The sequence below is a fragment of the Lutra lutra genome, chromosome 6, assembly GCF_902655055.1.
Source record: "Lutra lutra chromosome 6, mLutLut1.2, whole genome shotgun sequence".
Lineage (NCBI taxonomy): Eukaryota > Metazoa > Chordata > Mammalia > Carnivora > Mustelidae > Lutra > Lutra lutra.
Window position 1 is genome coordinate 50,112,009 of NC_062283.1, and position 13,853 is coordinate 50,125,861.

At 36.9% G+C, this 13,853-nt stretch overlaps 1 protein-coding gene and 1 non-coding gene across 5 annotated transcripts in view; one reads left to right on the plus strand and one right to left on the minus strand.

Moving 5' to 3' along the window:
- COL21A1 (collagen type XXI alpha 1 chain) overlaps window positions 1-13,853 on the plus strand; it is a 203,497-nt gene that overhangs the window by 104,008 nt on the left and 85,636 nt on the right. For 2 of the 4 annotated variants that reach the window (XM_047734032.1, XM_047734033.1), the window contains 3 exons: window positions 1,053-1,061; window positions 1,363-1,446; window positions 8,449-8,511. In XM_047734032.1, coding sequence (XP_047589988.1) covers window positions 1,053-1,061; window positions 1,363-1,446; window positions 8,449-8,511 — 156 coding nt within the window. Of the gene's footprint in view, window positions 1-1,052; window positions 1,062-1,362; window positions 1,447-8,448; window positions 8,512-13,471; window positions 13,623-13,853 lie in introns of those variants that run through there. The other 2 variants (XM_047734035.1, XM_047734034.1) reach the window with 2 other exon arrangements.
- LOC125103472 (U4 spliceosomal RNA) lies at window positions 2,931-3,069 on the minus strand. The gene has a single exon (XR_007128448.1). It is a non-coding gene; the product is annotated as a U4 spliceosomal RNA (small nuclear RNA).

Sequence of the window (13,853 nt, forward strand, 5' to 3'; positions counted from 1 at the left end):
AATGCAAATAAGAATGTTTTAAACTTTTCGCAGTGAGGATTTGCAGTAACATTTGAGCTCATGTCATAGTTCTTTTATTTTGTAGAGTCATGCTACCATTATCTTTTTTTCCTAACAAACTGGATATCCTACAAATCCACATGTTCTGAAAACTTGAGGATGTAGAATAGTGCATTTAAAGGCTAATAATATCAACCATGTAACCTTTTAGAAATGATTCATTCTTGGTTTTTTAGAGAGGTAATTGTTTAAACACTGTAACTTTTATATTAGATACTTATAACTTGAAATACAGACCTCTAGTCTCTCCTAAAAGTATTAATACATGATTACATTCTGAGAGTCCATTTTATATACTCTATTTATTGGTATTTCTGCATCGATGTTATGACCATTTCCCTCCTACATCATAAAAGCACAGGGATAGATGGTAGATTTTGAGTTCTTACATTCACTTTTCTGAGTTTTTATGTCTCCTTTCTTACTCTCGGGTGTGACTTCATGTAGCTTACCTTTTGCATCTTTATTCCCATTTTCTCCTTTTTTGATCTAATTTGTTATTGTCTGGAAAGATTATTAACCTTTTTAAAGTTGTGTATTATTCAGTAAGAAGCAGATTTTTTGGTGAGGAGGTCTCCTAAAATAAAATGCAAAAAATGTAATGCACAAGATTTGTGACTTTCTTAGATGTGTTTTGACTTTTTCCTTTGGTTTTCAAATGACTTCCAGAAAGTTCAAGAGAACATATAAATCTCACCCTGGAGTATTTTTGCTCCTGTGTGGCCATTATACCAAGCAGCTTTGGCATTTCCATTTTCTTCTTCCACTCTTCATTGTTGTTCGAGTCTGTCCTTTATCCTACTGTAAATGTCATCATAACATATATTAATGTCATTTTCTTTAGGGGAGTTGCACGACATGTTTTAGGTTTTGCTGGTTTTGATACTGCATGTATCTAGAACCTGGACAAAGAAATAACTATAAATTAGGATGATAATTTAGAAATTTAAAAGTGTCCTTTAAAACACATTCATTGTTGTTTTTTCTTTCAGAATGGTGAGGTAGGCCTGGAAGCTATTATTCTCCTTAAGGTAATATTTGTATTGTGGGACTGTTTTGCTTCCTTCTATCAACTGTAAGTATATTAGACAAATAGAACTTATTTTTATGTATTTTGAGTGCATTTAGTTTTCATAGCTTTTTGTGATTCAGAATTTCTTAATGGATTGTGCTAAATAATATTGGAAAGTAGATGTAAGATATCTTTCCAGCTTCACACATATGTGCAGACACCTACACATACTAACGTACGTACAGATGTCTTTCCATGTTTGTTGTTGATTTCTATTTTTGTCTCTGTAGTGCCTCAATGGTCCCAGTGATGTAGGTTCAACTCCAGCTCCCTGTGTTTGTCCTCCGGGAAAACCAGGACTGCAAGGCCCCAAAGTGAGTGATACTGAACTTGCTTTTTTTGTTAATACACACAAACTAGAGGTGAGCAAATGCACAAAATTCCTAGTTACCACTGACGCTGTTGTGAAATTTCTACCTAATGCTTTAGAACGGTTTAAAACCTGAGTTTTAGTGATTTTTTTAAAGAGTGTATTCCAGACTATATACTGCCTTTGAACCTAGAACTGATACCACCTAGCCACAGTACAGTGAGGGAGTATTAGTAGTTTATTTGCTGGTCTGTCTGTTTTTTTCCCAAACACTGCTGCCAGATTCCCAGTATGGTATCTCCTTACAACCTCATAAAAAATGAAGAAATGGCATTTGTTGAGTTATGTTTCTGAATCCTTATTTTCTCAAAATGATTTCCAGGTAGAAAATAAGAGTAGAAGTGTTAGAGTTGATTTCAGTGTTATGTTTGATGTCTAATTCTAAAAACTGAGGCATATATATTAATTTTACTTAATCATGCAGTAATTGCTTTCGGGGTGTATGTTCTGTTAGTCATGTTCATATACGCACATGTTCTGCTTCCATCTATTGATTTGTGTGTGAATAGAGTTTGTGTGTACGTTTACATATTTGTCTGTGTATACATCTTTATATGATTGGGGCCATGATGTGCATACCATTTTCTAACCAGCTACTTTTTATATAACTAAAAAGTCTGAATATGCTTCTGTGCTATTAAGTATGAATGACTGTTTTTAAGTTAATACTTACTGTGGGATCACTTAGACTTAGCTTGATACCAAGATATTAAGTGGTTTGTCTACTATATATAAATCTTGCTAATTTTTTTTAGGATTTATTTAATTATTTATTTTAGAGAGCCTGCAAATGAGTGTGGGGGGAGGGGCAGAGGGAGAGTGAGAATCTTAAGCAGGCTCTGTGCCAAGTACTTAGCCCAACACAGGGCTTGATCTCACGACCCTGAGATCATGACCTGAGCCAGAATCAAGAGTTGTTCAGTTAACCAGCTGAGCCACCCAGGCACCACTAAATCTTGCTCATTTAATATTATCTTAAGATACCACTTAAATAAAAATAATGCCTAACTTGAAATTGGATATGGCTCCCTTGCCAAAAAGAGTATTGATCTTTTATTGCTTTAGGTGTCCACGCAACATTTATTAACTTTTGTTGAATATGAATTGTAACATTTATTTAGATGGAATTTCCTTAGTGTTTCAGTCACCATGACTGAAAATTTTAGCTTTTAAACTGCTCATCTAATTTGTTTCCTACCATCTTTTATGCATGTTTCTCCCATCCACTTTTTAAATTTAAATTCAATTAGCCAACATATAGTACACTATTAGTTTCTAATGTAGTGTTCAGTGACTCATCAGTTGCTTGTAACACCCAGTGCTCATCACATTTTTATTTGGTAGCTCATGGCCTACTTCGGACCTCACATTAAAATCAAGAAAGAAATGTAATTTAAGAAGTAAAAGTATACATTCACTATTTCATTCACAGTAAACTGTTTGGCTTGGAATTTGACTTTAGTTTATTATAAACTATTATAAACATAAACTATTTTTAGATTTCAATTAGCAATAATCGCGCCTCGGATAAACCTCATTGGCTACGATACTGCCACTGCACAAAGCTATTTTTAGATTTCATTTAGGAAAGTTAATCCAGGTGTTCTTTGTTCTTTAGTTAAAGCAGCTGTATGTTATTTAGGGTTCCTTGACATAAAGAAGAAATGCCTATAGGATATTCCTGGGAGAATATAACTTGTAAGACAACTTAGTGTGACCTACCAGCAGACTTCTTTTAAAGCATTTATATTTATATATGCACATAAATACACACACACACACACATGTACATATACATGTAGTTTATTCAACTTGGAATATTACACATAAAAGTGATTTGATCTGTAAGAGATAAAATATGGAAATCAGATGTGTATAATGTCTGACCTCTCAAAACCTCGTGTGCTTTTCTGACTCCCAGGGAGGTTCAGGCCACCCTCAGGATCTCTAAAAGGGCTGTCTACTTTTGGGGAGGCATCAGATATCTCTGATGTTTTCTGAATCTTTACTAGAGGTCTGTTAGGTGTCTTGAAGTGACATCAATTCTTATTCGTGTATGTTTCTGCAGCAGATTTTTAGTACACCCTTTGTCTTATCTGGTCAAGCCTCTTATACCGGAGTATTTCCAAGTTTCATGTGCTCCTCATTTTCATTTTCTTTTCTTAAGTCATAATCTCGTGCTATTGCCACCTACTTCTTTAAGTGAAATTGCAGTTTTCCACCAGTCTTTTAAGTTGGCGTGCCTTCTTGATCTGCTTTCCATTTTCTTCAGAAAATCTGGCCAGAGGACAGGAACACACACACACTCTTCCATACTTTTAGGGCTCTTTCCCCTGGAGGTGGTTCCTTACCCACATCAGGGACCTGTATGTGAAAAACAGAATCCCTAGCAACACTCTGAGTTGTATTTCCTTCAGAGAATTTCTGGCTTGGGGAATTAAGAGGGTTTTAATTAGATTAACAGAACTGGAACTAAAATAGAGGAAGCCATTTTCCTGTAGCTCCAACTGAGACTTATTGGCCATTTTTGTTAGATGTTCTCTGGAAGGTTTTGCAGATGTCCATCAAACAGAGTTACCTGTGAAGAACAGATCTTGTCTTCCTGTTAGCCAGAAGTTGAGTTCTCATACTGAAACAGGAGAAATTCTTGTGTGGATAGGTAGGTCAGTGCTTATTCAAAGGTAAACTCATCTGTTCAAATTGTCTGAGTTTCCAAAAGACATGACAACCCTATTGGGAAAATCAGGTCAAATTAACTATGTTATCTTAGACTCACCATGGCATTATAACTCTATAATCATAGACATATATTTATGTTACTGGAGTATGAGTTCCTTGAAGAATAGCTAATTCATTTTTGTATTCCTAATGTCAAACATAGGGAGTGATCAAATTAATAAATCTGTTGGAATACTTTTTATATGCAACACTTCATAATGAAGGTTAATACAAATAAATTCTCCCTTGGAGTTCTAGTGTCTAACACAGTGCTTAATGGTAATAGTTTTTATTTAATGAGTTAGGAAGTCGTTGAAAAAATAAGATTCACCCCTCTTCCCAGTTAACCTATATGGGATGGCTTTGTTGTGATATGAAAGATCCAGGCAATCCCCAACTTACAACCCCCCTTTTCAAAAGACCTTTCCATGTAAATGGCAACTTCTTCCCCCACTTCAGTAGTAAGAACATTTGTGAGGACAAACTCCCCATGTTTGATCTAACCTTGATGTTAGGTCTTTTGTTTCAGAAGTGGAAAGAAGGCATTTTTTCTTTTGAGGAAGGAACATTTTCTTACTAATCCTTTTCTCTGAAATACCACCCTCTATACCACTGTATTTCTGTTGATTTCCTTTGTTTCACCCTCCAGATACCACCATTAGAGATTCATTCAGGCTATCAAAGTGTCCTCTGTTTAAAATACAAAAGCCTTTGGAAAATTTCAGGGGCCACTGGGCATTCACATTTTTATGTTAATTTTCCCAGACTAAGTGGATTCCTTCTAGCCTGAGAGTGTGGGTGTTTGAGTTTTGAGGGAGGGAAGAGGTTGGTTTAGGAAAAGTGTATAGGTTTTAGGTCAGATACTCCTGTGGAGTCTGGAGGGTTGCATGAAGCCACAAGGAGTTTTGAGAAGAGGGCTTGAACATATAGGATTTGGGCCTAGGTGAAGAGTTCCAAAGACATTTGTTTTAGATGAGCAACTGAAAATACTAGCTTGCTTTTGCAAGCACAACTGTTTCTTACTTTGATTATTCATATTTATACTACTTGAGAGGCCATATTCAGAGATGTTTCAGCTTAGTCCATGACATTTCCACTCCTGTCAACAACTCAAAAATCCTGTGGCACACGTTCAGTTGAACATAAGTAAGTCCTGCTTTTCAGCTGAACACATAGTTTTTAAAATTCGAAATGTGCAAATGTTTCAACTAAATTAGAAGAAAGTGGATTGGGAATTTAGTCACATTTGTATAATAATAGCTCCTATGTCTCATTTAATGTATTTGGAAATTGTTCCTTTGTTAAGTTTACTAGCAGTCCCCAGGTCTGGTTCTAATTAACATGTTAATTATGGGCAGGGATAGTAGTGTTTAGGAGCATGGACTCTGGAGCTGAATTGGCTGAGTTCAAGTGTCATCTCCACTAGGGCTGTGTGACCTTAGCAAGTGACTTAACCTTTCGGGGCCTCAGTTTTCCTATATAAAAAATGAGAATAATAAAATTACTTGCTTCATGGGATTATTATGAGGATTAAGTAATTTAGCATATGTAAATCTCTTACAGCCGTGCTTAGCATATAATAAACAATCCAGGTAGAGCATCAGCTTTTATTACAGTAATACAATTGAATTTTTATTCTGATTGGTTTTCTTTCCAAAATTAGTGTCTGTCTTTATTTTCCCAACTTAATGGAAACACCACCAAACCTTCCTGGTTTTTGCAAATAAATCAATAGGGCAATAGTCAAAATAACCAGTAAAATTTACCAGCAATAATAGAACCTGCAAAAGGTTATTTTCTCTCTTGGGGCTCTTTACCAATGTTATGGTCCTTTTAAAGTCTCATTGGATTTATCTTGTGATTTTTTTTTTTTTTTTGTCTTGGAAACTTAGTTTTTATTTATTTAAAATGTTGTTATACTGTTATGCTGAAAAATAAAAAATTATAAAAAAAATAAAATGTTGTTAATATGTTTTATGCTTTGACACAGTGCTAAAAACAAATTTCATTTATTCTTTTATCAAAGCTGTATTCCAGCTTTATCACAGTAGAGGATAAATCCCAGGTCCTTTTGATATCCTAGATTTTGCTGATAATAATACTCTGGGGATCATTAATAGGAAACAAGATTTATAGTAAATCCGCAAATAGTTATTGAAGTTCTGCTTGATACCCAGCATTATCAACCCTCTCAACCATTCAAAAAAAAGGAGAAAATAAAGACTCTGTTTTCAATCCAAATGATAAATGAAGACTAATCAAGGGAAGACTGAGAAAAAACTCTGCTTATGAGTAAGGGATAAGTGATAGAAGCTGCTTAGCCTTTCAATAGAAAAAGACAGTAAGGAAAAAAGGAATGATGGATTCTTAAGTGGAAAAGGAAGAAAAACTTCTTGTCAGGGGAAGAAAAGATGTAATTTGTTGAAAGGATAACAAGTTCAGTTTGAACAGGGTTAAAGGATGGCAGAGAGGCTAGAGATTAATGTGGATCCTCTCAAAATAAGAAGAGAAAAACTAACTCCCTAGAGAACCAGAATGTTACTCCTTAATGCCCAGCTAACACTGGAAGTCTTTGGGTTAGAATTATAAATTCTGTCTCTTCAGCAAGACAGGACATGTTTCTCCCTGTATTTACAGTTATTCTTTCTCTTTCTCTCTTTTAAAAATAACATTTCCATTCTTCTCAACCCTTCCTTATGCTATGTCTCTTGGGCAGCTCCTAAGTGAAAAGCCCAACCCTTCTCCATTGGCCACTTAATAGGGTTCACATAGTTCTTTCCATTTTTCCTGTTATGTTTTAGGAACAGCTCTCTGTAGCCAGTAGCCTGAAGTAGTATTTCAGATCTGCAGATTTGGCTCTGTGAAAGTAACTTAGTATTGGTATTTAGTTAATGTAAAATTATTGGAGTCCTGTGTGAATGAGTTCTTAATGTAAATAATGACTTAATGAACTGAAATCAGCTGCCTTGCCTCTGTGCAGGAGTTTACTGGTACTGATTGTTGAGACTTCATGTTTTTAAGTAAGATGGCCCATGTGGCTCTCATGGACTCAGCAATAGATTAATATGATACTAATTTTGAAGTCTTTTTTAGAATTAGATTATGCAACATCCTCACCTCACAAAAAGTGTTGCTCTCATTGGTTTTTTTCATGGGTGGTGACTAATCAAATGGTCAGTACTGGCCATTGGACAACATACTAGAGTTTCCTTAGAATGTGCCTGGGCTCATTGTCATATTGTATGGAATAATGTTCTTTGGAGATCCTTGGTTTGTGGGGGCAAAGGTCATTTCTTCATTTATTAGTCCTTGTGTTCAAGGACTATGGGGGTTGGGTAGAGTTGTTTGGCTTGGGCCTCGCTCTCATGTAAATATTCAGATGTAAAAATTTTAACATTATGTTAAAATGAAGTTACAAATATAGGCAAAGAAACACATTGACTAGAATAAAAGAAATGATTGTCATGCTGCTTTAAACTTGAATCTTGTGTGAAAGATTGTATAGCCTGTGGACTTTTAAAAACATTTTTTATTAAAAAAAATTTTTTTTTCTAAAGATTTTTATTCATTTATTTGACAGAGATCACAAGCAGGCAGAGAGACAGGCAGAGAGAGAGGTGGGGAAGCAGGCTCCCTGCTGAGCAGAGAGCCCGATGCAGGGCTCGATCCCAGGACCCTGGGATCATGACCCAAGCCAAAGGCAGAGGCTTTAACCCACTGAGTCACCCAGGTGCCCCAGACTTTTTTTTTTTAATAAATAATTGCAAATCAAATTATTACATCATAGGTCATTGATATCTGTAGTGTAATACTGAGAATAGAATTAAGTCTAAATAGAATTATGAAAGAAAGATGGCTATCATTGAGACCATATTGCTATGACAGTTCAGTTTGTTCAGAATTCTAAAAATGTATCCTGACATAAATATTGACATTTTACATTGGTGAAGAGTACTTTAGTTGTTATACCTGGTGTGATCATAGAAATAAATCACTGAAAAATTTATGTAATAAAAAGTCTTTATTTGGTAAAGTCGTCATTTAAAATATGCCATTGTTTTTCTAACCTTGTTTTGAGATGTCTGTTGTTGTTTTTCTTATTTTAAAAAAATATACAAAGAGCTACAAATCATGGAATTGGCTTGAACCTTGAAGGTCTCTGATAGCAACAGTGTGGTTGGTTGTTTTGTACTGAGAAGTTTTTTGGTTTTTTTTTTTCCCTTTCTAGGGTGAACCTGGACAGCCTGGGAACCCTGGCTATCCTGGACAATCTGGTCAAGATGGTAAGCCTGTGAGTACTGAAAGCTTAGTCATCTCCAGTACTGGGATTATGGTGTCAAAGTTGAAATTGCACTGGGCAAAGTTAAACAGGCAAGAAAGACTTTAAGACTACTGTAATAGGGAGAGAGATTAAACTCCACTCACTGAAACAGAAATGGAGCTAGTGGAAACGTACTGGAGGACTTGGGTGGTTGATCAATGGGATGGAGCAAATTTGAGTTATCCTGAGTTTGACACATGTTGTCCTCTGTGATTAGGCCATCTGTATTTGCTAATTGGCACTCATGACAGATAGGGCACTACCATCCCACAGAACCTGGAAGGTCTGGGTACTTATTTTTCTGGATGATTATTTCAAAGGGATGGCTCCTAGGTCCTGGAGAAAGACATGCCTTGCTAGTTGTAAAACTGACAAGCTTTTAAAAAGGTTTGCCACTCAAAGGGTCAGAGAAAGAATTTATAATTAGAAATTTTTTAGAGTAAATGTTCTAAGGAAGGGAAATCAGGCACCTAGAATCAGGAAGAAGACTGTTCGAAGTTTAGTTAAGCAGAAGGAACATTAAGCCTAGCTTGGTCAATAGAATCAGTGTTCTAGTCACTTAAAAGGTGAGTTACTCCAAAATTGCATACATCTTTGTTACATTTAAAAATTGTCCAGTGAGTATTGCTGAATAGCTAGGTTCAGGAATCTTTTCCCTTTTCCCTTCATGTCTATGGAAGTTTTCAAAAAAATCTTTTTAAAAGATATTTCGTGAGGACATATATGCTTATAATCTGAACAAAAATAGTATCCTCTAAGTTTCAAGAGAACTTTAGGAATAGTTTTGAATTAAGGAAACATAAAGCAAATACACTTTAAGGCTTTCTAGGTGAATATTTTCAGGTTAGCTCTCTACATGTTTATAACAGTAAATAAACATTAGGAGTTTGCCTTTAAATGCTAAATAATGGTCACCACAAAAGTATCTCCTAAGATACTTTTTTTCAAGAGAGAAAGTGGGGAGGGGCAGAGAGAATCTTAAGCAGGCTCCATGCCCAGTGTGGAGACAGATGCAGGGCTTGATCTCACAACTCTGGACTCATAACCTGAGGCAAAATCAAGAGTTGGATGCTTAACTGACTGAACCACCCAGGCACCACTAAGGAATTTTCTTTATCATGAGACATTTAACCTCTTGCTATAAAATATGGAAAGGTTTGTATTCTGAGGCAGTAATATTTAAGGAATGAAGGAACCACAGACTAATGTTAAACCATCAGTACCCTAACCATCATGATACAGGAGCTTGTTAGTCCCTGAGACAGTGCAGTCTACGTATGATGGCAGTACTTTTGGGAATTTGGGGATAGGAAGGGACTTGACCTGGGTTATGTTTTAGAAAGATACATATAAATATCAGAGAGTAGATTATGTAGGGCAAGTGTGGAAGCAGGTTATTTTAGGATTCTAAGGGAGAAGTAAAAGTGGCTTGGACTACAGTGATATGAAAGGGAAAATAGGAGGTAGTATTCTGGATTATTTTTTTAATGTAAAGCTGGCCAGAGTTACTGTCAAATTAGATGTGAGGCATGAGAGAAAGAGTCAGGGAAGACTCAGAGGATCTCTGTGTGAACAGCTTACTGAGCTAGACAGCAGTGGGGGAGAATGCCTTGTTGTTTCCTGGAGTGCCCCTGGTGTCTCCTGGGATGCTAGAGAAAGGAATCTTGAGTTCAGGAATACGTTTGAGAATGAAAATACATAGTTGGGACTTCCTAGCATGTAGATCATTCTATCTGAGCCACCAGAGTGAATGAGATCATTTAGAGAGCAACTGCAGAAAAGTGGAGAAGAGAAGGGGGCAGTGGACTGAATCTCAGGCTGTCTTCAGAGGAAAAAGAGAAAAATAGGGTGAGAATGCAGCCAAAAAAACCTGGGAAAGAAAGACCAGTGAAGTAGGAGGAAAACCAGCAGAGAGCGGCATCCCTGAAGCCAGGTAAAGTACGCATTTCAAGAAGGGAGTGCTCGGTTGTGTCATTGTTGCCAAGACATTGAGAAAAATGAGCTCTATGCCTAAACCACTGGATTTGCTTTATGGAGGTATTGAAGCCATTGACAAATGGGGTAGGGAGGGTGGGTACAAAAACCAGATTGAAATAGGTTCAAGGAAGAGTGTGAGATAAAATGATGACTGTGAATATGGAAGCTTTTTCTGAGGGGTAGAATGTGGATCAGCTATATGGAGTAGTTGCATGGTTTGGATGTGGGATAAAGGAGGGTCTTTTAAAAGATGGGAGATGTTATAACATGGTTTTATGATGATGACAATGAGGCAGAAGGGAAAAAATCAGTAATTTGGGAGATTAGGGGCATTTTCAGGAAGAAAATCCTTGGGCAGGTGGGAGGGCATTGGTATAATATGGACCTTTATGTGGGGTAGAAGGCCAAGTGGATAAGGGTGGAAGTGGCCAGGTAGTGATTTGCAGGAAAGAAGATGAAAAATTTATTATCAGACTACTTCTATTTGAATTGAATGAAACAAATAGGTTCTAAACTAATATCTCCTCTTTGCCTTTATCCTTAATTTCCTGTTCCTGCCAGCATTTTCCTTGTGATTCCTTATATCTCATCCTTTTCTCACTTTAACTCGAAGTGTCATGTGACTTGGTTGCACTCTCTCACTGCACCTCTTTCCTCCCACTGAAGATACTGCCTGAGGCCCTGTGTGGGTTCTCCCCTAATCACTCTGGGTGGGAGGAGTTTTATGAGTGTGAGCCCTTGCCTGCCTGAAGAGCTCCTCTGACAGCACTACTAAATTATTTAGGCTTTGGGTGTCTTGGTGGTGAAAAGTCCTGGGCAGTATATGGTGGTGAGTATTGAGCAAGCCCTTCATAGGCCATTGGCTCTAGTGTGTTTTTTTTTTTTTTCCTCTTTAAATATTTTGCCATGAACAAAGTACTGGAATTTAGTTGTAATAAGCGTGATACAATAATCATGGATATTACTCTATGACTTTTATTTCATCTATAATAGACTTGTTATCTCATCATATTCACTACATGTATATGTGTTTGTGTATATGATTTTACCTGTTGACATAGGTATAGCTTTGTAGTACCTGATATTAGATGTTAGATGATATTAGGCATACCTGATGTGAGAGAAAGAACAAAGAGAATGTCCACCTCCTAATCTTAACACCTGTGAATATGTTAGACTAGGAACTTTGCATATATGATAAAATCAAGGATCTTGAGATACAGAAATTACTGTGTAGAAATTTAGCTGAGTGGCCCGGTATAATCACAAGGATCCTTATAAGAGGGAGACAGGAGCATCAGAGTCAGAGGAGATGTAATGACAGAAGCAGGGATCAGGATGAGGTGACCATGATCCAAGGAATGTCCGAAGTATCCAGAAGCTGGTAACACATCTTCTTCTAGAACCTTCAGAAGGAATGCAGTCCCATTGACATCATGAGTTTAGCTCCCTAAGACCGTGTTGGCTTCCTGACTGCCAGAATGTAAGTGTGTGTCATTTTAAGCCATTATGTTTGGGATAATTTCTTACAGCAGCAATAAGGAACTGATTCATTAGTGCAAATCCTATTTACCCAAAGGTATGATTTTTCCTAAGTGTCTCCTTTTCCCTCTTTCCTTTGTCTCTGTAGGAGATAGGAGGTTGGGTGGCCAGGCAGGAAAAGAAAATGAGTCTGGGAGCCAGAACAGCTGAGGGTCATTAGTGTGTGTCCAGGGCCAGTGCACAGCGGGAGTGGGAAGGTGTGGGTGGAGTCTCTGGCTGGCGATTTAAGCCATCTGGACCAGGGAAACTTGGATGGAACAATTCGAAGGGAATTCTGCTTTGTTTGGATTTGGTTCTGTGCAATCCCCTTCAATAAGCAGTTTGAATCTCTTTCACATTATAACCAGGCCAAGTCAACTGAAGCTTTAAATAGGAAATTATTCCATTCTGGAGAAATATTAATTTTCACAAGGAAAATGCCTTCAAACAAAATTAAAGAGCTAGTTTCAAATTCTTCCCATCCTTTCTCATTTCTTTATCAGTGAAATGATTTCTAGCAGCACTGTCTGAGAATATTACTGTTTTGCTATTATATCGTTATACAGAGAGAGGCAGGGGAAATATTCATATATCCCGCAGGTAATTTGGAGAAAGTACTATTAGTAAAAGCATTGTACTGTTATGGCATTGATTTTTTTAAAAAGGCCATATATGAAAACATATACTAGAACTATTTTATGATTTTGTAGAAGATTATATCTTTGTAGTGCTTATTTCTGTTTTATGTCATTATTAATTAGTCTTCATGAACTAATTTACTTTTCTCAAACCAAGGCCTCACTGGTTGTTAGAGAGATCAGGGGTTGTTTTGCCTTCTGCTTTGCTTTTAAAAGTTGCTTTGTTTTCAAGGGTCTCAGTTTCTTTGTCTGGGAAATGAGAAGATGGTGCCAGATGAGGCCCATGTTCTCTCCAGTGCTAATTTTCTAAGATTCCATTAAAGCCATCATATTTGCTAAGGGAGAAAGGTAAGCTAGATTAAAACTGTCAGATTCTGGAGGTGAATTTTCATCTTATTGCCCTTAAGTGATTCTGGAAGACTGATACCACACTGCTACTGATAGGATAGATAGAAGTGTAGATTGGTTAGTGGGCCACACTCCGTGAATGCAGTGACTCTCTTTGTCCCCACACCCCTCTGTGTACCCTGTCTAGTCTAGAGATTCCAGAAAGTGGCTAGCTTTCTCTATGGATGGTTAAAACTTACAAAAGTGGTAGTCAATACAGATGGGGAATTTCAAAGGTACATGATTTTATCAAACACAAAGAGAGAGGGGTGGGGCAAGTTAGTAGGAGGTGAAGTTGGGTAGGTAAGAGGGAGAAAGGAAGGGAGATTGAGTAGAATTCTTTAGGCCATTGTGATGACTTTGGCTTTTAGTTGGAGTGAACTCAGGAGCCACTGGAGGGTCTGAATTAAAGTGATGTAACTTATATTTTTAAAAGATTACTCTGACTTCTTAGTTGAGAATAGATTTTAGGGCGGATGAGGACAAAAACCAGAGAGATGAGTCCAGAAGCTCTTGAAATAATCCAGGAACAAGATGATTGCAGCTAGCATCAGGATGGTAAGTAGTGAGGTAAAGAGAACTGCTGATTTCCTGAGGGTATTTTGAAGTTAGATCTGACAGGATTTGATGATGTAATGCATGAGTTTATAGGAGAGAAGTCAAAGGAGACTCAGTGAGTTGTGGAAGGAAGAATAGAAAAACTTGGGCAAGGGAAATCAAGAGTTTGGTTTAGGATATGTTAAATTTTTGTCAGATGGCTAAGTAGACAATTTTTTTTCAAGATTTTTT